The sequence below is a fragment of the Gekko japonicus genome, unplaced genomic scaffold, assembly GCF_001447785.1.
Source record: "Gekko japonicus isolate JY-2015 unplaced genomic scaffold, Gekko_japonicus_V1.1 scaffold826, whole genome shotgun sequence".
NCBI classification, from domain to species: Eukaryota; Metazoa; Chordata; class Lepidosauria; order Squamata; family Gekkonidae; genus Gekko; species Gekko japonicus.
Genome location: NW_015177033.1, coordinates 252,416 through 279,294, shown reverse-complemented (window position 1 = coordinate 279,294; position 26,879 = coordinate 252,416). Strand labels below are relative to the sequence as shown.

The 26,879-nt window shown below is 42.3% G+C and overlaps 1 protein-coding gene across 1 annotated transcript in view; it reads right to left on the bottom strand.

Annotated features, from left to right (window-relative positions):
- The window catches only part of RIMS1 (regulating synaptic membrane exocytosis 1), a 517,496-nt gene that overhangs the window by 347,560 nt on the left and 143,057 nt on the right, over window positions 1–26,879 (bottom strand). The window contains exon 5 of the mRNA XM_015427952.1: window positions 8,311–8,333. Coding sequence (XP_015283438.1) covers window positions 8,311–8,333 — 23 coding nt within the window. The remainder of the gene's footprint in view (window positions 1–8,310; window positions 8,334–26,879) is intronic.

The window sequence follows — 26,879 nt, the reverse complement described above, 5'->3', positions numbered from 1 at the left end:
TTTTACAAACACACAATAGATGATTTGTAGCTTGAAGTTATGTAAATTGTCCAGCAGATGGCACCGAAGATCATATTTTTACATTTTTTCTCCACTGGAAGTACTTTTTTAAAACAAGGATAAATCTTTTATTCTGTAATAATAATAGCATTATCATGCTCCAAACAATATACACTGGAAAAATGTGCAACACTAAAGTGTGTGCCATGACACAGGCTGATTCATGTGTCTGTTCAGCTTGTGATCTGCAGAACCTGTCAATTGTGCATACCACTCAAAGTATCTCAAATTAGGCTGAAGAGAAGAATTGTAGTTTCTGGTCACGGTGAATATTCATGTGATTCATTTATAAAACCATACTTCGCTCTTGATAAAGAAAGTAGCTGGCCATAAGAACAATCTGAGATCTAGCACCACATTCTTTGTGCTCAAAGAGGATTAGATATGTGAAGGGTTTGGGGAAAAAACTCCCAAAATTCAGGGGGAAGGGTATATTTGTCTTGAAACTTTGTGGGAGCACTAAAGAAATCTTCTATCAGAAGTTTTCTCTTTTAGAACTTTTTAAAAAGAAAATATTTTATTCACTCAAAATGTGTAGCATAAAGATTATTACATACAACTATCTATAATGTTAGATAATCATAATTCTTGTGTACACTGTAGACATATACAACATATTTTAAAAATGTTATTGTTGTTTAAATATAACTAATTTTGTCCACAATTAATATACTATAACATGTGTGATGATAGTGCATTATTTAAAAAGTCTGACATTTTCTGTTATAAATACCCAAATATTCTGTTATTGTGATCATATGAGACTTTCCCTATACAAATAATACACTAAGAACATAAGAACATAAGAGAAGCCAATGTTGGATCAGGCCAATGGCCCATCCAGTCCAACACTCTGTCACACAGTGGCCAAAAATACCAGGTGCCATCAGGAGGTATGTAATGATTTCTTGTTTTGGTGTGTGTGTTTCTTTTAATGTTTAGTGTGACAGCAATAATGTGATAGAGGGTGACAAGTGTGATGTGATCTAATAGCCACTGATGGATCTCTGCTCCATATGTTTATCTAATTCCCTTTTGAAGCCGTCCATGCTTGTAGCTGCCACCACCTCCTGTGGCAGTGAATTCCATGTGTTAATCACTCCTTGGGTGAAGAAGTACTTCCTTTTATCTGTTCTAACCCGACTGCTCAATTTCATTGGAGCCCACGAGTTGTTGTATTGTGAGAAAGGGAGAGCAGTACTTCTTTCTCTACCTGGTCTATCCCATGCATAATTTTATAAACCTCGATCATGTCACCCCTCAGCCATCATTTCTCCAAACTAAACAGCCACAAGTGCTTTAACTTTTCTTCATAGGGAAAGTGTTCCAACCCTTTTATCATTCTAGTTGCCCTTTTCTGCACTTTTTCCAATGCTATAATATTTTTTTTGAGGTATAGTGACCAGAACTGTACACAGTATTCCAAATGAGGTCACACCATCGATTTATACAGGGGCATTATGATATCTTTTCTTTAGTACAAAATTTTGCTTTCAATTTTCAACTTTTTTTTTTTTTCTGCCTCTCAGACGGAAGAAGACAAATGTTGCTACGGTATCATAGGGTGCCATATAGTAGTATACCGCTTGCACACTCGCTCTCAAGTACTGGGTATAGTGGCAGTTTTGCCAGCAGAAAATTAAGGCATTTATACTTTCCAAGTTCCATAAATATGTCAAGTAGTATATTTTATAAGCTACATTAGAAATGATGTGGGGTTTTTTTTGTTTATTAGCATTAGCAATAAAATATGTTTAGGTTTGATAGGAAAGTAGCAGTGCCATCCTAAACATTCTATTAACAGTGCAATCCTATACAGAGCTATTCCAATCTAAACTAATTTAAATCATTGGGTTTAGACTGTAATCCCATTAATTTCAGTTGATTTATAAGGGTGTACTGTAAGTCTTGCATATATTTAATTTTAGCCCAAAATGTCTACCAGCCCCAAATTTCTCCATAGCTTTTAAATTTCAGGAAGTTCTACCTCTCTAGAAGGCACATCCTAGTATTTTTATTTATAATTTTATGTTAAACAGATTGAAATCAATTTACTATACAAATCCAGGCCTTACATAAAAGTTACTATTTTTATATCAGGTGGTATACATTATTTTCACCCATGTATTTAACATATCAGTAGTAGGTCGAGAAGAAATGTAATTTTCTAGTGCTTTGTATATTTCAGTATAACACCAGTTGTGGAAACAATTCAAATTTGGATGCTTCTATATATCAACCCCAGCTATATATTCTATATATAGCTTCTATATATTCTATATATAGCTTCTATATATTCTATATATAGCTTCTATATATTCTATATATATATTCTATATATCAAACCCAGACAAATACTATACCAACTACCCCTGTTGTATAGAACTATATTCTATATATAGTTTCTATATATCAAACCCAGACAAATACTGTACCAACTACCCCTGTTGTATAGAACTAACACTTCTATATAAAGAGTTCTGGATCCTGCCAGCATGAAGTCTGTTAGAAAATGAAAGCATTTTCACAGGCTTCCTGTCCCTAAGTGTCAGGCCTTCCAGTTAAAACACTCTCCACAACACACTTAAGTAGTGGTAGTTTATTGAGATATGCTTACTTTTGGAAACATGCTCTGTGTCAGAACTGAGGGAAAGCACAAAAAATCCCCAGTTATAGGTAAGACAAACAACACCCCATAGCTCATGCATATGTCATCATCTAGCCCCTAGGTTACTATGGCAACCCTGACAGATATACGGTGCCTTATCTACAGCCTAGCCTGGCAGTAGAGATTCCAAGGCCAGCTCCCTTGGGAACCCGTGCTGGGGCACAGCTTAAAGAAATGGTTATGGCTTCTACAAGCATTCACTCCAAACAACCCATGCATTCCCCTCAGGAATTCCCTCCCCCCAATATCATGGCAAGCAATGAAGTGAATTGAAGAGAAAAGAAACTGAAGCTTGACACTAAGCATATTTGCTTGGAAGTCAATCTCACTGATTTCAAACACAGCCAGGACAACTTTTTAGGGGTGTGCATACAAACACCCAGTATTTTTTCGGTTTGAATATACCAAACCTGAAAAATATTGGTATTTGCTGATATTCCCAAATCCCAGTATCGATATGATACTGGGGTTTGGAAAATTATTGGTATTGCTGAATTTATTTGGCATCCCCATAGAGTATAATAATCCCCCTCCCCAAGTTACACCTGGGTGGCGACACTCTCCCATCATTGAAGGGAAAGCAAATTGCCTTCCCTTCAACGAAGGGAGTGTTGCCACCTCGGCAGCGCAACTCCAAAGACTGAGAGGTTTAAAGTTTAAATGCTCCCCTCCGGAGTTGTGCTGCAGTGGCAGCACGCTCTCTCCAGAGAGGGGGGTTAAATGCCTCCCCGATCTTTTCTCCCTTCTCCAGCACTCTGAAAGTTGCTATATAAATAAATGAAAGCATTCTCCAAAATGTGCATAGTGATTTATTGGCCTTTAATTGTCCTGATTTCAGCACAAAGGTATAAAGGAAGTAGCCATGATATGCTGCCATACTGGTGATGCCCCCCTGCTGTGGCAAAGCAGTGCATTACAAAAGGTACTGTGGCTCCCCCACTAGCCCCATTGTCAATAAACCCTGGAATCCAACATAACTCTGCAGCAGCCCTCATCACTTCCTACATCAAATATCACATTTTGCATTTTTTAAAAGATACATAAAATTTAGAGGGAACTTTTCATACAGAGGATATAATGCAAAGTAAAGTGAGCTACCACTGGATCTAAATGCTGGTACTTATAAAAAAGCAACAGAACCCTATCTGGTCTACTTCATTTTCATGCACACACCCCAAAAGCTGCAAAATAAAATACTGATTGGAAGATAAAGGTGCTTCAGAACCTGGGTGACTCAACTGGCTGATTATGAGTCAGTGATTTATGATAGCTAAAATAAAGGAAGGTGAATATGCAGCTTCTCATTGTGCTTCCCCACATGATCACAGGCAGCTGCTCAAACAGGAAGCTTCTCTCTGACCAAATCATTTATAGCCATTCTTTTTCATCTTGGACCTTTTATATATCAAATATGAAGAAGCACTTGTGAAATCTCATTCTCACACAGGGTTCTCTCTCTCTCTCTCTCTCTCTCCTCCCCCCCCCCCCCCCCTCTCTCTTTTCTTGCTCTGAAGCTGCCCACATCCACTATTGGCTTCCAACCATCCATTTCTAAAAAAGAAATGCTTATGAGTTTAATGGGACTCCCACCCTTTACATAAAAATGGATCTGGGTTTAAAATAGCTAACATGGGAAGTACTTTGTCATGCCCTTTACACAAGAACCCTCCCATCTGAAACTAGTCCCCCCACACTTGTGCAGAAAGCCCTTACAGCTGTCCAGAGCTATTGGGAAATTCAACTGCTGAATCTACATCCAGGCACTGCCCATCTTACTCTTAGGATGGCATGTGTTTATCTGGTACAGGAAAGCTGATAGCCACAAATACTTCAAACAGCACTGGGTCAGACCTTCTTTATTGAAAGTTTGGGAACAAATTTGAAATTGTTTCTACACTAAGATTCCAAGATGGGTGGCCCCTTTAGAAGCCTTCACAAACCCAAGTCTTCATCAAGAAGAAACCTCTATAAGATATCTAGATCTGTTAGACACTCGGCAACAACCTAAAATAATACAAAGATATGACTGGTGGCAAAAGATGCAAATTGATACTGTAAAGATAAAACAATAGGCTTCTGTACCAATCTTTTGGAACTAGATAAGATCTTGATGTATACCGACCAGAAATTTATAAAAAAGATGTACCATCTCCTTTTAGAAAATAAAATGTGAGACAAAATTGTGAAGGGGGTTATGATAAAATGGGCATAACATTTGGGACATAACATTGATTTGAACCAATGGGCACAGATTTGGAAGAAAAATATAAAAATTACAAGAGCAATCCCATATAAGGAAAACATGTATAAGATGTTCCATAGATGGTACATTACCCCTGATATTTTGTCAAAAATTGACCCGAAATGTCCCAATAGATGTTGGAAATGCTAAAACAAAGTGGGGTCTTTCTACCATATGTGGTGGCAATGCAAAAGAACAAAGAGATACTGGGCAGGGGTACATGAAGTAATACAAAAAACCCTTAAAACCTCTGTTCCCTTTGTCCCAGAATTATTTTTGCTGGGTATTATACCTGATCAAATGTAAAAAAAATGACAACCACTTTATCTTATACGCGATCACCTCAGCTAGAATATTGTTTGCTAGATACTGGAAGAAAGCAGAAATACCATCCAGAAGCGAAATCATTAACAAAGTACTGGAAACAGCAGAGATCGACAAACTGACTATTTTTGAAAAATCAGACAGAAGACCTATTTGAAAAGACATGGTTAAGATTCTATACTTGGACTGAAAATTATGACAATATAAGCAATTAAAACTTGAGGAAACATATTTATAAAGCTGTATAACCTGTAAAAGGAATGAGATGTTATAGCGATGAGACGGTCTGATAGCAAATAAGAAGTAACGTAATTAAGGTAAAAGCATTTCCTAATGCATCGATTTAAACTCTCCCCCTGTATATACATTTACACGATTGTATGTCTTATATCGAAAATAAAGAAATATATATACATAATGGGACATTTGCTCCGTCCTGTTTCAGGACAATAAAATATCAGGAGTAAATCCCTTGTGATGCTGGGTTGGAGGAACATGCTGTATGGCTCCCTTGGCAGGGAGAGTTTGGACTTTCTCTTGAAGGAAACTGGAGGAAGGCGTTGCCACAAAATGAGGGACCTGCGATGTTAAAAGAAACTTGATGGTGTACCCTATTTGAATGATGGTAAGGACCCAGGTGTCCATGGTGATAGATTCCCAGGTATTGATGAAGGGATAGAGCCTGGTGCCCCAGGTTGGGGTACTCGATGGGGGGGTGAGGAGGACGTTGCCGTAGGGAGTCAAAGAGATTGTTTTGCAGGAGGTGTTGCCTTTTTGGAGGAGGGGGCTCTGGGCGTCTAGTGGTATGGTTGTTTGGCTGGGGGGGCCTTGTGCTTCCAGTAGTCTGACTGGTAGGGGATGAGCTAGGCTTCCAGGTCTTGAATTTGGGGGTTCGTGGTTGGGAAGACTGTGATACCCCCAAACTGCGAGCCCTTTTATGGCTGTCATCTACATTGGTGAGGGTCTCTTCCGTGGAGGCATGGAACAGGCTTCCCCCATCAAATGGTAGATCTTCCACTTTAGATTTTATGTCAGGTTGCAGGGTGGTAGAGTGTAGCCAGGCATGTCTTCTAAGGGCAATTGAAGTAGCCATGGCCTTCGATGAGCAAGATACTGCATGTTGGACAGTATTAATTTGTTGTTTTCCTAATTTGGACAATTCATTGAGTCGAGTAGTAGCAATCTTCTGGGGGGCCTCGGGTAGCTCCGCAACCAAAGTGGAAAGTTGGTTAGTCAGATGAAAGGAATAGGTCGAAAAGTAGGTCAGGTAATTGTGGATCTTTGGCTGTGGTGGTAGTAACTGAATACATCTTTCATCCCAGGGTATCTAACTTTTGGCCTTCATGATCTGGCGGTGCAGGATGTCATGCTTGTTTGAATTTAGAGGCCAAGTGTACTATAAGTAAATTTGGAGCTGGATGAGAAAAAAAAAGGAATTTCGAGTCCAATGGTTGGACTCAGTAGAGAAGGTCAAAATGCTTCGATGTCAGTGGGATAGAAGCAGGTTTGTCCCATGCCTCCTGAAGAACATCGAGGTGAACTGGGAGCATGGGGCGTAAGGATGCTGGTGGAAGGTCTGATTGTACAAGCTTGTGAACTAAATCCGTAACTGTTGGAGCGTCACTGGTGAGCTGAATGTTCAGTGTGGTAGCCATGCGAGTCACCAGTTTGAGGTAAGCCTTGGACCCCTCCGATGGTGATAAAGAGCCTGGGCAAACTATGTCTGAATCTGGGGAGGTGTGAAGGGAATCGTCTGCTTCCAAATCTGACCCCTCGGACCCAATGTCCAACAGTTCCAAAGCGGAGGCCTGAAGGCTAAGATTGTCTGGCAGTGCGGTGGATGTTGGCATTGATTGGGTGACCAGCGTGTTGATCGAGGGTCTGTGGGGGAGAGAAATGGTAGATGTTGGAGGAGCTGCAGGCAACTTTATGATAATAGGAGCATCCGATGGGCCGAACACCAGGGGTTGCTGGTCCCGAGGAAGGTGCACTAGTAGGTCTTCCAATCGGTGTGATGAATAGGGGCACGAGTACCAATCCTGATCTTGGTATGATGAGCAGGATGGAGATCTGTAACACTCCTGATAAGATCGGGGGAATGCTCCCGCAAAGAGGGAGCTCATGACTCCAATGAGTACCTTGGGTATCCCTCATAGGGAACTGCATAGGAGGCCAGAGCATAGTGGAAATGGTGTCTGCTTCAGGATCAAGATTGACTTTGAGGGAATTGGTGCCAAGGGGACCGGTGAAGTAGCTTGGCAGGTTCTGAAGGAGGTCTATCCTGACAGGCAGGGTCAACTTAGAGGAAATTCAATGGCAGGTAGTTGCAGATGGACGGCAACCTAGATAAAACATGGACCACCTGTCTGAGGGGGGCAGCCACCATGGATGGTGTCGACAACAGCATGAGTGCAGGAGTAGAGTCCTGCATGCCCATGGTTGCGGTTTCCGAAGGTTGCACCGAGGCTGGGACAGATTTCGGAACCATTGCGGGTTTCAGTACCGATCAGTCCTTCGATTTGTGCGATTTCAAGGCCAAGAGTCCTTTAAACTGTTTGTTGGTCTTACACTTCAATGCCGTTGAGGCCAAATAGGTTGCCAAATTAGCCAAATCTCCCCTCTGAGCTGTGGGAGGCGGCGAGGTTCTAGAGCTCGAGCCCTGGGACATCACTGGGTATAAGGAGGCCTCCAGGAAGTGGCTCTTCAGTCTCAAGCTCTATTCTTTTGAGCCGGTTTTGTAAAGTTGCTGCAATGGACGCAGGAATCAGGTTTGTGAGTCTCGCGCAGGCAGAAAAGGCACAGGGAATGTCCGTCAGTGGTAAGGATCTTCCCCTCGCAATTTTGACAATGTTTGAAATGAGTCTTCCCTTCCATATGCCATCAGCAAGGCCAAGGGGAAAGGGGGTGGAGACGATGACGACGAGAAACTCATGGAGAAATCCCTTCTTTTTTTTGTAGAAAAACTGTTGAAGGAGACAGAAAAAATGAAAACGACAGTGAAGATGGTGAAGAGAACGGAGAAGAAGGCCTATGAGGCAGCTCAGTAGCAGGAATTGAATGCCCCAAGGTAGGTCTGAGAAGAAACTGAGTGGGAGGGCATTTCCTTCCCTGCTCCAGACATGCACAGTCTATGTCTGCTCCCCAGAGCACGGGAAGGAAGTGCGCCAAAGCCAGAGGCTAGCTCTTGTAGTTCTCTGAAGTCGGGTTCAAGCGCAGGAACAGAACCCAGGTGTGGGACTGCACAGAGACAACAAAGAAGGTGATTCATCTTCTTGCTTTGAAAAACTGTGCCTGCTAAGCAGGAGAACAGATTAAGGTGAGCAGATCATGTCAGTTTCTCCTGGACAATTGGCATCTTTTACTGACCAACAAAGGATAACTTTGCTTAAAACAAACTAGTGATGTTCATGTGCTCACCCATACTCACTGGTCTTTTCAATATGGCACACTCTTAGAGTTTTCAAAACTCAGACTGAGCGTCAGCCTAGATGTGATATTCTGAAATGTATGAACATACACAGCTCTGCTTTTTAAAACTTCTAAATCCACCCACCATTTATAATCAATCTATGACATATAAATACAGGGATTAGCCCATTCATCCTGAATTGTTTACCCCCAGGGCCGTAGCCACCAGTTGGGGTGCACAGGGCGGTGCCTCCTTTTGAATTTGAAGTGCCCCATGGGGCGTCCCTTCACGTCCCCCAATAGGCATGCCATTTTCCCATTGGGGGTCCGCCACTATCAGGAGCAGCAGGGTGCTTGCTGGGGAGCTGGCACCTTAGAAAGCAGAAGGTGCTCCTGAGGGCAGCTGCTGCACCCGCTGGCCTCTTTGCCTCGTCCCATCATGCTCCTTCTGGTTCTGGGTGGCAGGAGCCTGGCCAGGTCTGAGTCTGGCCCTCCTCCCTGCTCTCCCTGAAAAGGCCCACCCGGCTCCCCCGGGAATCTGGTGAACCCTGGGCATGGGCAGGAGGCGAAGGCGAGCTCTCACTTCCCCCTGCCCCCTCCTCTGCTGGGTGCGGTGCATGAGGCTGGGCCTGCAAGGCTTTGCCCATGGTTGCTGTTGCACTGGCCAGCTTAGAACCAGGAGCCCCCAGCACCCACTGGCCAGCCCAGCAGGATGCCTCGGCACCTGGAACAGGGGTTCTTTGTGGCAGCAAATACCATCTGTTAATTAGCACTGGAAGGGGAAGAAGAAGATCCCCTCTACATCCTCCAAGAAATCCTCCCTCGCCATTCTGCCCTGCCTGCCCCCAGTAATTTAATTTAATTAGCCAGCTGGCTCATTCAGTTGATTTCATTTACATTTAATTTAATTTAATTAGCACCCCTGGTGACCCTCCCCCACAGGATATGTTTTTCCCATGGGAGAAACAGCAGCTCATGTAGGGTCAAGGAAACGAGCACTGGAATTAACCTCACTTTACAACATCAGATTTTCAGTAGGAATTGTCCTCTCCCTCTTGGCAGCGATTATCCTTTAGAAAAACAACAACAAAACTTGCAGATGTTTGATCCTGGTTTGATCCTGAGTGGATGCAACAGTCAATTATTTAACTGTTCCTTGCCAAACCTGCACAATACTTCTCAAATAGCAATGCTTCTTCAAATACTGTAGCATGGCAGCTGTGTAAAACTCATTTCAGTGATTACTAGAACTTCTTGGCTGCACCAAGCCTGTCTAACCCTTGCATACCCATGGAAACCTTCCTTAGCACAGTTTGTTCTGTGCTTCATGGAATTTCCCAGCTTTTGAAATAATATGAAATTAATCTTCCCCAGGAGATTTCAACATTCAGATTTTAAAAAGAATGCAGAGAACAACTTGTTTGAATAATTGAAGAACAACTTTTCCTCATTTCACATTAAAAATACACTAGCATGGAGGAACTTCCGGCGAACATTGATTAGAATGTTCACACCAGATGCTGTCTCCATGTTGTTTCAAACTAAAATAATAATAGAACTCTTGAAGGCTGAGATGGGAGGACCCAAGGGTCAACAGAATTATCTAATGAAGACTCCCCCACGCCGCTTGAATCAGAAGGAGTGGAGGCTCTGGCCAGTAAAAGGAAATACGAAGGCTCAATCTCAAAAAAACACATGGAAGAAATTTTTACAGAACTGAAACAAGAAATAAAAGAAGAAATCAAGAGTCTTATCTCTCCAATGACTACAAAAATAGACAACAACAAAAATACACTAGCCTAGCTACTACAATGTGAATTAATATTAAAGTAGAGTGAGCTAGAGTGTGGTCACACGTGCCAGATAATGTGGGGGGGAAGCGAGGCTATTTGCTCCATAGTAATTTGACCTGCCACTGCGTGATCAGACGCAGTCGCGGGTGAATCAGGTTTGTTTCCTTTGCCGCGTGTTTCCAGTGTGCTTCAACGAGGGATCACTGACGCAATAGGAGCGCGCCAGAGTGATCACACGGGGAAGTCCATCTGTGGCCCGTCGCAAACCCGGTTGATACTGCACTTTCCCTGGTATTTTTTAACTCTGCTTCTTCGGTGAAGCAAAATGGACTGGCAACGGGTGCGGGACGCTTGCCAGATGTTCCCGTGTGATCGCGCCCTTAAAATCTGCCCAGCATTTGTGCCAATCGCGTGGCTAATTCTGCATGTGATCGGGGCCCTAAATTCACTTCTCTGCCTTACTTAAAATATACAGAGATATTCCATTAGGGAAGGATCAATTCCTAGTAAAATACTGGAACAGTCATTAGAGCCAGGTTAGCCTCCTGAGCTGACATGTTATATATCTGTCTCTGCTCAGAATGAGGATTCAAATTCACTTTTAGAAAACAAATTGATTAATGGCCATGAGAAGTCGACTGCTCCCAAAAAAGCAAACATAAGTCTTTACTTTTAGGTAAATAAATTAATAAAGCATTTTACAAAATCTTTTCTTGACATGTAGAAACAAAAAGTTACTGTGTAAATCAGTTTAAATTCAAGGCTTTACTAAAGGTTTTACCCCATACACAATTCATATGGCGATTCATTTTTCTGTTTGGTATCCCTGGCTCAAGCTGAATATTTTATTAACTTTTTTTTAAAAAAAAACTTGGATTTTTTTTCATTGACAAAATAAATGTAACTAATTTGAGCATGGTAACTCATGTTTATTACTGGAGCACCTTTGGGAAGGGCAGCTCCCTCCCCTCAGATTTCAGACACTAGTCTGAGGATCACTGCTACATCTGGCTATTATGAAGTGTTTTTTAAAAAGAACAAATCTTGTGCAATAGATTGGGGTATTTTGGATTTTGTGGGGTTTTTTTTACCCAGTTAGAAGATGAGAGATTGAATTTATACCCCACCCTTCACTCGGAGTCTCAGAGGCCGAGTCTGCATCTAGCATTTGCTCTGCTGTTATACCAAACCCACACTGGAACAGAAATTCCCGTCTACATTGCAGGCCACTTTCACTTTGAGTGTCGTGAGACAAGATCTTCCCTTACAGAACCCATGTTGAGTCTGCCTCAATAGGTTTTGTTCATCTATGTGCCTACTAATTCTTTCCTTAATAATGGTTTCCACCAATTTACCCGGTATTGACGTCAGACTGACTGGCCTGTAATTTCCCGGATCTCCTCTGGAACCCTTTTTAAAGATGGGAGTGACATTAGCTACCTTCCAATCCTCAGGAATGGAGGCAGATTTTAAGGAAAGATTACATATCTTTGTCAGGAGATCTACAAGTTCACATTTGAGTTCTTTCAGAACTCTCGGATGTATGCCATCTGGGCCTGGTGATTTTTCAGTTTTTATTTATTTTTATTTCTTTCCCTTCCCCTCCCCACAGCAGACACCCTGTGAGGTAGGTGGGACTGAGAGAGCTCTTTTGAAAGCTGCTCTTTCAAGAACAGCTCTGACAGAACTATGGCTTGCCCAAGGTCATCCAGCAGGTGCAAGTGGAGGAGTGGGGAATCAAACCTGGTTCTCCCATATTAGAGTTCGCACACTTAATCACTACACCAGACTGGCAGTGCAATCACAAGGATGTGATGCTTTTGTTTACTGAAAAAAGTAATTGTAGTGATCTTTGACAGGGATGCTTTGACACAGATGAAGCTGCGTGTGTTTTAAGTGCCGTTAAGTTGCTTCTGACATGATGACCCTATGAGTTAATGGACCTCCCAAACATCCTATTGTTAACAGCCTTGTTCAGGTCCTGCAAACTGAGGGTTGTTGTTTCCTTTATTGAGTCAATCTATCTCATGTTAGGTCTTCCTGTTTTCCTGCTGCCTTCAACTTTTCCAGTGAGTCTGGTCTTCTCATAATGTGACAGAGTATGATGGCCTCAGTTTGGTCATTTTTAGCTTCTAGGGAGAGTTCAGGCTTGATTTGATCTAGAACCCTCTTATTTGTCATTTTGGTGGGTCCATAGATCCATAAAACTCAGCTCCAACTCCACATTTCAAATGAATCCGCTTTCTTCCTGTAATCTTTCTTCACTGTCCAACTTTCACACCCATACATAGTAAAAACGAGTATTACAGTATGAAATATCTTGATCTTGGTAGCTAGCAACAAACACTTTAAGGATCTTTTCTACCTCCTTCATGGCCGCCCTCCCCAGTTTCATTCTCCTTCTGATTTCTTGGTTGCAGTCTCCCTACAACCAAGAAAAGGGATAGAAAATCTTTAGCAATTTCAATTTCTTTATCGTCAATCTTAAAGCTGTATAATTCATCAGTAGTCATTACTTTTGACTACTTGATACTCAGCTGTAATTCTGTGTTGGCACTTTCTGGTTTAACCATCATCAGTAGTCATTTCAAGTCTTCACTGTTTTCTGACAGTAATGAGCTGTAATGGCCCTGACCTCGATAGCCCAGGCCACCTTGATCTTCTCAGGTCTCCGAAGCTAAGCAGGGTCAGCCCTGGATGGGAGACCACTAAGGAATACCAGGGTCGCTACACAGAGGCAGGCAATGGCAAACTACCTCTGAATGTTTCTTGCCTTGAAAACCATACAGGGTCACCATAGGTTGGCTGTGACTTGATGACAAAAAAAGTGATGTCATCTTCATATCTCAAATTGTTAATGTTTCTTCCATCAGATTTCACTCCACCTTTATCTAAATTTAATCCAGTTTTCCTTATATGTTCTGCATATAGACTGAACAGACAGGAAGATAAAATACATCCTTGTCTGACACCTTGGCTACATCTATACATTTTGGGGTCTCTGGCACACCCTTCAGCGGATCAGAGAACCATTTATTTATTTTTATTTCTTTATTAATTGTATTTATACCCCGCCCTCCCCGCGAACGGGCTCAGGGCGGCTTACAGTAGTCGGAACAATGTACCTAGTTTGCATAAAACATTTAAAAGTGGATTAAAACAATCATACACTTAAAGTGCTCACAGTACTGGTCGTTCATTCATCAAATTAAATGGCACACTCTAAAATCTACTATCAGAGTTCCCAATTCAGCGATCTTCCAGCTTCCTGAGGAGACATGGCTCTATCTCCACTCTAGGGCTGGCCTGTACCACAGATGTTCAGATGATGGTAGTTGGTGGTAGTGGTGGGCAGCTCCTTTATGACATTCCTTGCAGATTTATTAGATACACCAATTTAAAATATTTATTCCTCATCCTTCCAACTATCAGTCTGCACAAAATAGCTTAATGCTAATATAAAACAAACACAATAACATGACATCACAGGTATCATTACATAGCTGCAATAAAAGAAAGTTAGATAAAGACAGAGAGGCAATGAAGCCCTTGGAAACTGTAAAATCTTTGCTTGTCATCTCAGGCCCATTACTGAAGGATCCAAGTGAGCCCCCCTTGGGAAAGCATTCCTCAGTCTAGATACTACAATTAAGGTGGCCCCGTCTCCCTTAGCCACCCATCATTGCCTCTGAAAGTGACTTGTGTGACTGGAAAACCGATATGGATATAAAAACCCTTTCACCACATGACATCTTGTTTTCCTGATGCTATTTACTGTCCTTCCAGTTGTGCGCTAAACACCATGCCAGGGAAGTTCCTACTTACTGCAAAAGCAGAATGTCATAGTATTTCTCCAAGAACAACTTATTCCTATCTGATAATGATTAAATCTTCAGGCTTGCCTTTGCAACAGTGAAGCTAGGCAGGCAAGATTATTTTGCAATCTGCTATCCTATTCAAAGTTAATACTGTATGGCTCCTGGTTACTACCTCAAGGAACATAGGAAAGGTCTTGCTGGGTTAGACCATCTAGTCCAGCATCCTGTCTCAAACAGTGGCCAAACAGTTACTATGGAGGGCCAACATAAGGGCATTAAGGCTGCGCCCTTTCCCTGATCTTGCCTCCTGGCACTGGTATTCAGAGGTTTACTGCCCCTGAATATGGAGGTTCCCTTTAGTCACCATGGCCCATTGCCACTGATAGACCTATCCTCCCAAAATCTGTCTAATCCCCTTCTAAATCTGTCTATGCTTATGGCCATCAATACATTCTCTGACAGTGAATTCCACATCATAGTCATTCATTGTGTAAAGTAGTATTTCCCTTTATTCATCCTGAATCTACTGCCCATCAGCTTCATTGGGTGCCCATGAGTTCTAGTATTTTGGGAGAAGGAGAAAAAGTTCTCTCTGTCCACTCTCCCTACCCTGTGCATGATTTTATAAACTTTTATCATGTTCCCTATTAGTTCCAGACTCTTCAGCCTTTCCACATAGAGAAGGCACTCTCACCCCTTAATTATCGTGATTGCCCTCCAGTGGACTTTTCCCAGCTCTGTAATGGCCTTTCTGAGATACAATGACCGGGATACAACAAATGTAGTCACGGGCAGACTGGCCATTGAATTTTTGGGGAAAGTTCTCAGTAGGCCACTGACCTGGAGGGGTACTAGCAGCCAGGAGCAAGCTGAACTAAGACCCAGTAGATCTGCCTGTATTGTAGGTGCCAGTTAGCTCAGACCTTCCTATCCGGAGGCATGCTGGCTTACCTGTTGCTTATTCCTATACTGCCACCAATGGGTGAGTCAAACCCTAAAACAGATGGTGCTTTTCCGTTCTGGCTTGTAGTGCCACAGCGCCATTCAGCTTGGCTTGCTGCTGCTGGGCCATTTTAACTTGCTAGCCTGCCCCAAATATAGGTCTCCCTGACTGCTGCAGCTGGTAACCATTTTAGGGCTGGTATGGCAGAGGGCCAGAATCAATGCCAGGCAGAGCCAATGGATTTCGTCCCCATCTTCTTCCCTTGCCAAACTGTGGAAGAAGACAATTGGATTTGTAAGACACATTTCTCCTACTGTACAAAAGCAGAAGACCAGTTCCTTTGCAGGTGCCAACCTAATGCAACCTCACTTTGTCCAACTGTGTTCCACAGCAAGCATCCCCAATGCAGAAGAGAAATCCTGCCACATGCTCCACCTTTCCTAAAACTCACTACCCAAAACACTAACCAAATGAGACCAAGAAGGATATGAATGCTGCAGACCTCAGAGGGATCAGCTCTCCAAATCCCTATATCAAGAAATCATTTTCCATGTGGCAAAATAACATATGGCAAGGAAACCTTGGTCACATGTAGAAGTCAAACGAATTCCCTCCCCACTGGTAATTCACTACACTACATACATCTGGCTCAAACCACATTAATGATTGCTGGTTTTTAAAAAAGAGTTTCACAAGACCTTTTGTTTCAGGAGGTGATACTTTTCAGAAGTTCTGGAAACAAAATGATTGAAAGCCTTTAGCTTATCACTAATGGTGCAATCCTATGTGTATTTAATCAGAAGGAAGTCCTTCTATACTTATTTCTACTTAAAACATTTATTAGCCACCTTTCTCCTTTGTAGAACTCAAGGTGGCTTACAATATAAATAATAAAATTATAATATAAAATATACACCGCTGGTATATATTTTTCAATATAATATCTTGAGAAGAGAAACAGAACAAAACAACACAGGGAGTAATGGTTAGCATAGAATGCAGTGCTCAAAATCTCATGCTTTCTCTCTCAGGGTAGTGTTTGGTACTATGTTTTTCATGAAGGCAAGACTGTGGGTGGTATGGGTTCAGTGGCATTTTAAAGGAAAATTCAGCCTCTCATAGGTAGCTGCTAAACTTGCCAGTTCTGAGTTGGGAAATATCTGGAGATTTGAGGGGTGAAGCCTGAGAAGGTACAGGGTTTGGAGAGGGGAGGGACTTCAATGGAGTATAATACCATAGAGTCCACCTTCAAAACAGCCAATTTTTTTTGCAGGTGAACTGATCTCTGTTGCCTGGGAATCAGTTATCAGGAGATCTCTAGCCACCACATGGAGGTTGTAGCAACCCGAGTGGCAGTGTTAGGAAAGTCTAGTAACGAATATATACACTGCAAAAAACTTTTATAAATTAACGTGTTCTATTTGTAATAATCATTCTATAAAGTGCATAGTGTGCTATTATTATATCCTTATCAGGTACATGTATTCAAATCATTCAGTTTAACAACTACCAGTCAATTTCGCATCAATATTTTAAAAAGTCAAGCCTCAACGGGAGTTTCCGGAATTGCAAGCCTGCTTCGACTTGCACAAAATCTTCCAAAAAGGGGGGAGGTTCCCAATTGTATTCTGTAAATGCTTATTGCCAGTCCTAAAAAGGTGTTTTAAAAGACATAATAAAGGTAAAGGTAAAGGTTCCCTTGCTCGAAAGCCAGTCGAGTCCGACTCTAGGGTTGCGGTGCTAATCTCCATTTCAAAGCCGAAGAGCCAGCGCTGTCCGAAGACGTTTCCGTGGTCATGTGGCCGGCATGACTAAACACCAAGGCGCACGGAACGCTGTTACCTTCCCACCGAAGTGGTACCTATTTATCTACTTGCAATTTCTTGCTTTCGAACTGCTAGGTTGGCAGTAGCTGGAACTAGAGACGGGAGCTCACTCCGTCATGCGGCACCCTGGATCTCGAACTGCTGAACTACCAACCTTCCACAGCCTGCAGTTCAGCGTCTTAACCACTTGAGCCACCGCAGCTCCTAAAAAACATAATACATAAGTATAAAAATTATACAATTTTTCTAGTATAGCCTGGCTTCATGAGTTTTCTTACCACATTGTGCAGCTAAGATTCATGGACGGAGTGCTCCTGTCATTCTCAAAGACTGCATACTATTCACCTTGTTCTCTGGTCAATAAATTTTAACAATTAGTTTTTTTGCAGTGCATATTCATTCATTACTAGACCACCTGGAATTTGCAACCCTAGTACCTGCATCCATGTAAGCTAACAGAAGAACATCACAGAGTGAAATATTGTATTACAACATGAAAATATGAGAAGAACAGACTGCCACAAGTAGATACAATCAATGGGGGGAAAATGATGATTTAATGTTCATTTTAAAAAGGTAAATTGGAATATATAGAAAAGTATGTTTATGTTTCATACATCAAGGAAGACTAGGTTGTTTTCCACATGTGCCATCAAGAAAAAGAGGAGGAATGTCTTAAATTTGCATACAAGTTAAACCTATAATAAATCCTTTTGTCTAAAGGAAATGTCTTAAATTCATGGTCATTTTCCTTTAGGTTAATATAGTATGTACAACACATGATTGACAAATGTAGGCAAAAAATTATATGAAAGCCAGTTGAATTAATCCAGCCATTTCTTTTGGACACAGCATCCTGAACTCACACATGTCTGACACACAACTGAGTTTCCTGAAATGAGGAATCCTCCTTCCACAGAAACTTCATGCATTTCTTTTGAATGTACAGAGATCTATAAAATCCCTCAAATCAACCAACAGCTTTTACAGAGGAAATATACCAGTGAAAATAGACTCCATAAGAGGATTTTGAAGAGCCATTTGTCCTGTTATTTACTCATTGTCTTTTAAATAGGGTTGTCATCTCCCAGGTCTCAACAGGGGTTCCCCTGGTTTTCGGGGCTCCAATCTGCCACCGGCCAGCTAGCAGCTGGGGGAAGCCCCACCCCAAGTCACGCCCCCAAGCCTGACTACTGACAGCCACCCTTCTCCCTCCCCTACTGCAAAATTTAAAGGGCTCTTCAGCTGATCAGAGGGGCCTTTAAATGTTGCAGAAGAGAGGGAGAGGGGCATGCAGCACCCCACGTCTTCTCAACAGCTTTTGAGAAGAGGGGGGGCACGCACATGTGCACTCCAAGCTGCAAATTCGCAGCTTGGAGTGCACACATGTGGGCCCCCCCCATTTCTTCCCTGAATTTGCAGTTTGGTGTGCAGGCGCCAGTCCCCAAAATGATGACATGACTTCTGCATGATGTCATCACATTGGGGCTGTCCCATCCCCCTGGAATGCCCCCCGAGTCCCCCGCTGGGGACTCGGAGGAACCCAGCAACTCTATTTTTAAAATATCATTGAGCTAGGAGTTCACTTTCATTTATATTTGAAAAGACACATGCAAACAAAAAAATGGTCAAAATCCAAATTTAGGCCACTAATTTATTTTTTGTATTAAGTTCTCTCTATAAAATTATTTTGAAGAAAATAAAATCTGTTGGAAATTTCATTCTAAGATGGTTTATCAGGATTCAGAAATAAAACACTTCATTGTCTTTAGCAGCCAATCAATGTTGAATTCTCTGGAGGTTCCCAGACAACAGTGTTAGCAAAATAAGAGTGCTTCAGAAGGCTTGGAAATCAAGAGCACTGATTAGCTAGTGAGAAGGCAGTGATTTATAATATAGGGAACAAGTACAAAATGATTCAATGAACATTTTGTTGCTGGTATTGAACCATAGTCAACTAACAGCTGCAAACAAGTAAAGAAAGAATGAATATAAACACCAGCAGGACGGGTTTCATTTAAAAATAGGCAAAGAAACAGAGACACTGATTCCTAGATAACCCTTTGCTTCATTTTTTCCTTTTTACAAAGTAATTATGTGCTAGATTTTGAATTTCACCATCATGAATGAAGATGGTATCTGCCATTTAAATGCAGGAGTTCTAGTTTTTTCTCTCCTCCAAGGGTATCCCTGGCTTTTCATCCATGCATCCAGTCTGCTTTCAAGTTTCTTTGAGCAGTTTATACACCCTCAGTGATTACACACATATCTTCTCTGAATGGCACTTACCTGCTCTGGGTTTTTAAAATAAAATGTTGCACTATGGTGTGACGCCTCTTGCTCACTGACACGGAGAGCCTACCACCCTCCACAACCTCTCTCCCATTGGTTCAGGGTTATAAATAGGTCAAGCCATCACACGTTGCAACCCTTCTTGCATCTTTTAAAATGTAAAGAGAGCCATGACCTTTTCACTTCTCAGGTTCTCTCTCACACTCACAAGAGACATCAGCAGATAGAGTAGCCCAACCCCCAATCTTCCCCTCACTCAAACACTGCATAGAGTTATTAGGGCTGGCAGGGCCGGCTCGCCCGCTAGGCGAACTAGGGGCTCGCCTAGGGCGGGCTGGCCCTCAGGGGTGCCACCCCCGCCACTGCCGCCCTAACCGGGCGCCCGCCCCTCTCGTGCACAGGGGCGGGGTCAGTTTGCCCTTAGCAACTCAGGAGCACCCAGCGGAGGGAGGCCGGGGAAGCTTTTGCCAGGGAACCTGCGGGCGGCATGTGGGGGGTGTGGTGTGCGGGTGGCCGTGGCTCTGCACTTCAGAGCTGTGCAATCCTAGCACATGTGCACCACGACGCAGCAGCACACCTCGCCACCCACCATCCACTCGCCTTGCCTCCATCTTCTCCTCTCTCAGCAATTGGGGAATCAGGAAAGGAAAGCCTCTCTCTCGCACGCGTGCATCCCCCCCCGCGGAGCTCCCTTTAAAAAGCAGCCCTGATGGAGGCCGAGTAGCCACACCCCCACGATCCTGCTCGCTCGTCGCCACCAGACCCCTTTCGTGCCCCAACTTGGTTGCGCGGCCCCGTGCTGAGACACGAATAATCTGGCTTGTTTTCTCCAGTGCTCTCGGGGACGAGTGAGGAGATCTCCATGGAGGGGGGGCTGGAGGAGGCGGACGAGCGCCAGGAGCTGCAGGAAAGCAGGCCAACAAAACAAGCTGGAGGCATGATCTCCGCAGCAAAAAATAAAAGGGGGTGGATTGGATTGTTCGCTTTTATTTGATTCTTCCAAAGAGCCTCTGGCTGCCTGACCCGACCCCCGAGCCAGACCCGCGCTGCAGCTCACCCGCCCTCCCCCTCCCCCCTGGGGGGAGGAGGCGGCGGCAGCAAAAGGGTTTCCAGGCCCCACCGGGAGGTTGGCATCTGCGCCTGCCTAGGGTGCAGAAGCACCTCGAGTCGGTCCTGGGGGTTGGGGACTCCAACACAGTTCCATGCACACACCACCACCATATTTGGAGGCCAAGATCTTAGCCTGGGGGGGGTGCGTCCCTGAGACAACCAGTCCATAGGGTTAAACAAATGAGAAGTTAACTTTTATTTATGGTTTAAACATACCACTGAAGAAAGACAAATAGAGGTTACAACATTACATTTCTTTTCCATTGAGTTTTTGAACTGTTTCCATATTCCAACATTTGGGATCTTCTGTTCGACACTGACTCTTTACTCAGTTTTAGCTTGGTCTTTACTACATGTCCACTCAACCAGACACATGTTCAGCTCTCAAACTGCTCTCATTCACTCTTGTAACTGCCATTTTCAACTGTCTCCCTCACTAACATTCCATCAGCTGCCATTGGTTGCTCTTAGGGAGAGGTGGAACCTAACCCGTCTGTCACATATGGCTAGCTTGAATACTGTGTCATATTTAGGCAGCTTAGTAAATGTGGATTTTTATAGAAGCCAAATCCACACAGAGAACCAGTTGCCCACATTTTACCACACATCTGTATCTAATGTGTGATTAAAGCATTTGGCAGACTGATACAGATGTTGAAGCTACTCCAAGGTAGCTTGGTCATCTGTATGGCCTTCCGGCGCGAGGATGATGAGCGGTGGAATAACACAGAACGAGATCTGGAAGCACGCCATCTAATACTGTTTGCATTTTATTGTTAACTGTAACTTATGTTTTAAAGTAATTGTTATGAGTTTTTATAGAGTTTTTAAGTTTTATATATGTCAACCAGGTACATTGTACCGTTTTGTTAGCCGCCCTGAGCCTGCTTGCGGGTTGGGCGGGGTATAAATATAATAAATAAATAAATAAATAAATTCAAGTGTACTTTCAGAACAAGCTTTTATAAAAATACCTATACCAAAATATTTCCCAAACCACACTAGCTGAGTGACTGAATGATACTGTGATTAATTTCCTATTCACAGCTATTGATGATACTTCTTGAACACAGCACAATATCAGCTTCTCACAGGTTAAAAGGAATATAACTCTCCCCCACAACTCTATAACTATATATGGCCTGTCTTTGATCCATAACCAGATTAGTGCTACATTTGTTAAAATATATGGTTTCGGCAATAGTATTTAAAATACAAAGTAGAGCTAGAAGCTCTGGTGCTTGAACCGGAAAACCTTACAATCAAAACCTTAAAATAGGGTTGCCAGACCCCCCAAGTGGTGGCAGGGGTCCCCCGCTGCCAGGTCCTGTCCCCCCGCCGCCAACCAGCAGGCTGGCAGGGGGAGACTTACCAGTAGAAAGAAGAAGGCCTAAGTCATGTTGCTGACGTCACACATGAATAGATGTTCATCACCATCACAAACCACAACAGGACACAGGGAAGGAGGCACAGCTTAGAATATCAACAGGATCATTCTTTGCTGAAAGACATGGAAAATCATCATTCTTTATTCCTTACACTCCATGAATCTTCTACATGTTCACTTTGTGTTTACTTGGCATCCAAGAGAATAGAGAGACACATATGCTGAAAGTGAGGTGAATCACTGTTTTGCATTCATGTACGGACTGGGTTTCTAAAACAATATGAGTCTGTTTTATGTCTCGCATTGACAGAGATTGTACAAAAGGAAAGTAAATTGGATGATAAATTCAAACTGCTTTCACCCAAGTTGTGTAAACCTATTTTTTTGGAATCAGGCACATTGTAAACACCAGGTATTGGATATTACAAATGTAAAACAGTATCACTGTTTGTTTTACCTGCAGCATCAGTGTCTTCTTCTCCTTTCATTTTGACTCTTTCTTCCTGGCCCCATCATGCCTCCTGGTGTGAAATCTTTTCCTGCTTAGCACATGTCTTGATAATAACCACCATATGGCTGTTACCATTTCAGTCGCTTTGTTCTGTTTACAGACCACTGTGCTTTGTCATATCTTCACTGCTCACCCTGTCTTGCCATCTGATATATATCATCTGCTTAGCACATTGCAGGCCATGAGCATTGACTTCATTCAAATGCCCACAAGAATCAGTGGTTGCAATGCTCTATTAGAGGGGGCCCTTTGTGTTGTGTCTTCACCTTATCTAAAACCATGTTAAGCTTGAAACCTCAGCCAGGATTCTAATCTGAAACAATACCATTGGCTGAAGCAGTATTGTAACCAATCAAATGTAAGAGAACTGTCCTGGAACTGTGTTTATTGGATCTGGATTATGATTGGACCTTAACTATGTGAAGGCGTGGCTATGCCAGCCCGGGATTGTTTAAAAGGGAGCTAGGCTCCTCTGTGTTGTGTTGTCGTCGTTCTGTGTGATCTTCTGAAGTTCTCGTTCTTAATAAAGCTGATTCACTTGTTACTTACAACGTTGCTGAGTTGCATACTTAACACTTTGTATGCCATACTCTTAACCTCCAAAGAAAGTCAGCTCAGCTGTGCAGCAAAGGTTGTTTATAGAGGATCAAGTTTAACTTGCGATAAATAGATAAATCCACAGAATCTGAGTCTAGGCTTCAGTGGTGATTACCAGTCTTTGAACTGGGTGGTGAGTAGTGTTGCATTTACTTGGGACCTGAAACTTTTTTTGTATATAAGACTAAACAAAGCATGGGATTCAGTAAATTCCTGTATGCTCTGTTAATTCCAAAATGTGAAATAAGAAGGTCTGCTATCCTTGACATGATCCTAACCAGTGGGGGAAACTTGATCAATGAGATGAAAGTAGCAGGAACTTTGGAGGGAAGGAACTACATAATGCCGGAATTCTTGATCTGATGGAAAGTTAAAGGTGAGCATAGTTAAAATAACTTCCTTAAACTTCAAGAAAAGTGATGTAAATATACTCAGAGAAATGCTAGGATCCTATGGATAAACAGTCTGATAAGAGAAGGTAGTCCAAGTCAGTTGGGACTTCCCGAAAAAGCAGTTCCTAAAGGCACAATCACAAGCTGATATCTAAAGATGCCAGTATGGATGCAAACACATCACTAGGGAACAATGCAGATCAGTAGCATGACTTTGTGTCAGAACCCACAGCCAACAATGAAGTACACGCATTCAGGAACGGTAATACTTTTATTGCATAGCTATAGATGCAGTAACATAAGCACTGTTAAGAATGGCGGCGGCCCTATGGGCATAATAGGATATAGGGTATTCGTATGCCCCCCCCCCCATAGCACTGGCCAATTAGGCACCCCCCTCGGAGACCGTTAGTAGCTAAAGCTGAGAACCGACACTCTCCCATGACACCTAGGAGAAACCCAGACAATACAACTCCCTCCTGCACATCTGCCGAGTCGTCTGCAAATGCTTATAGTTTATATTCTTCTCCTTTAACTTTAAGTCCATTAATCTGGGTATTCTCTCTTATCATATCATTCAGTGTTTCCAGAGCAAATATAAATAATAGTGGAGATAATGGGAAACCTTGTCTTTTTCCTTTTTGGATTTCAATATTTAGTGAAAGATCTCCATTTTTTTGCAATTTCTTGTGTCAAAAGACAATTAAGTTGATGTTGAAAACTTTTAATGTTGATCCTTGTTTGCTCCATCAAGGTCCCTGTCTTCATCTTTTCTTCTTCCTTTTTAATTTGCTCTTCAATCTGTGTAAATTTTTGTTTTCTCTGTCGCCTCTCCTATGTATCTTGTCTAATAAGCCAGCCTCTCGCATAGGCTTTGAAAACATCCCAAACTATATCCATGGAGATATCTGGCTGCATGTTTATTTTAAAAAATTCTTGGCTTTAGAATTCTTGACACAAATAAAACATTTGTTATTGTGACTGATGTCATACACAGGTCTGTCAGTATTCTGTATACAGGTAGGTGGGAAAAATTAAGGAAACGTAGCACCAATTTCTGACAATTCTACTTGAGATACAACTGTAGTTAGCATTTAGCCTTGTGCCTTATCTTGGAATAGGTTGATTGATTAATGTGCATGGATTAAAGATTTCAATGTTGTTTGTTATTCAGTAGAAACTGTTGCTTATCACAAACACTTCAGCTCTAATAAATAGTACAGTTACGCAGAACTGGACATTTGGCACTGTTCTTTATTTCTATTCCCAGTAGCTAAATATTCATGTTTCATTCAGTTACCCCCCACCCATTTGCAGCTTTAATTTTCAAGTATTTGTTCTGATTTCAGTGTGATAAGTGTTCACCTCTGGCATAGATATGATTTGCATTAAGCCAATCCAAAGTCACACAGTGCCAGAAATTTAGAATGACAAAACCCCAAAAAACAGAAGATTAAAATGTCCTCCAATTATTACAGGTGCTAAAAGAAAATAGATGTCAAAAAGTAGAGCTCTGTTCATTGAACAAAACTTTCCCTCCTGTTGTAGACTCCTACTACTGTAGGAGTCAGGACCCCCCAGGAAAAGCACTGGGCATGACATTGGGTTTTGCAGTGGGTAAAAGGAATCGACAAAAATCCCACCTACAAGCCTCTAGAAATGTTCTTCCACTAGAAGACAAGCTTTGGATCCAAACCAGAGCTTAAAAGGACTCTACAACTGCAAGAATCTGTTGTAGGTCAAATAATCTGTCAATCTTTTTCAGCACTCAAGCATAGGTGCATGTGTGTCTATAAGAAAATGGGTGTATTTTACTAGAGCCCATGGCTTTAAGACCACTTCCACAATATAGTTCATTTATGTCATTTCAGAAACTATATATAATTTTTCATTAAGCTCAAAGGATTTTATCCAAAAACACCTGCAAAATCTTCATCTATGCTGAAATCTAAGATTGTAGGGAGAGGTAGTATGTTACAAGTTTGTATCAATCACAGCCAAATGGTATTTTGGCCCTGATTGTCAGTGCCTGATTACTGAGAAAAAGTGAAAGAACATATTGAATAACAGCATACTTTATCTGTTATGTATTGAGCCCTAGCCTTTCTTCTACCTAGCTGTACCTAGAACAGGTTGAGCTTGCTTTGCTAGAACAATAGCTCACCTGGATCCAGGAACTAACGAATAGATAAGCAGGGTAATGTAAATAGCCTATCACTGGGAGGGGGGGTGTTGGTTGTGGTGTTTTGCATGTTTATAAGCAGGGCTCCAGTGCTGTTGGCTCGTCTTGTAGTTTGCTGAAATCACTTATTAAACCTGAGCTGATCACTGCAATGTGTCTGGACCCCAGTATTTAACATTATTTTCATAATTTTCTGACAATACAGAGCAAGATGTGCTCTTTTATTACTGTAGCTGTCCTACTAATATGACAACAGGAGAGATTGCACATGAGTGGGTAACAACATACATCCTTCCAAGCCAACATTTTACCCTAGAGGGAGTGCATCCCCCTATCAGAGAAGCTGACTCTTCCTTCCTTGATTTGTTTTACTATTATTCAACAGCACCTCAGTCTCCTCTGGACTGACCCTTTGTAAGAATTTCGGCAGTTTATCACACATCTTTGCAGAACAGTAAGGGCTGTTTTCTTTAACATTTTAACTTGTCTGTGAGCTCAGGCATTCTGAAATATAAATCAAGTTTTGCTTCTCTCTCCTCTGTGTTATTGGTTTTGTGTCAATGTTGTTTGTACATGACTGCTTTACACACTTGCATGACCTCTATTCAAACTCTTTTCTCATCTAGCTATTTCCCTGTGACTTTCCAGCTATTTGCTGCTTAAATTCCGGTACATGTTGTAGACTCATAATCTGAAATTCTTTATTTTAGAACAGCATAAAAATAAGAAAGTTCCGAGATCCTAAAGTATTTTCTTTATAACTGTGAATAAATCATTAAATATGACTAAGCACACACAACTTCAGAGAGAAGTTAACACAATGTTCATTTCATTACCTTCCCTATCTTTCCTTATATATAATTAAGTAGTGGGGTGGCACTTTCTGAACATTCCACACTTTCCTAAATCAGTTGACTCCATGATGTGTCACTCAGAAACTGTCCCTATCCACTGGCTGTGTAGCCTGAGTCCCGCCCACGGTGCGCTCCATCAGCTATTGGCCCGTCAGCCGCCACTCAAGAGTACTTGTGTGCCATTGGCCAGGTGCTGGGTCTGCTCCTCTTCCCTGCCCACTCCAGCCACTGTTCTCTGTCAGAATACACTCTCTCTCCTAAGGAAGATGCTTAACCTGCTAGACTCCTCTGTGGGATTAATTTTTCTCTCAGTGGCTGTTGGAAGGCAACCAAGCTTAGTTCTGTCAGTAAAAAGACAAAGGAATGAAACCCTTTCCACACCTTTGTGAGGAACTCATTGGGGCCAGTCCTGACTACGGTTGCCAGCTCCAGGTTGGGAAATTTCTGCTCTCCTTCTGCCCCCCAATGATGC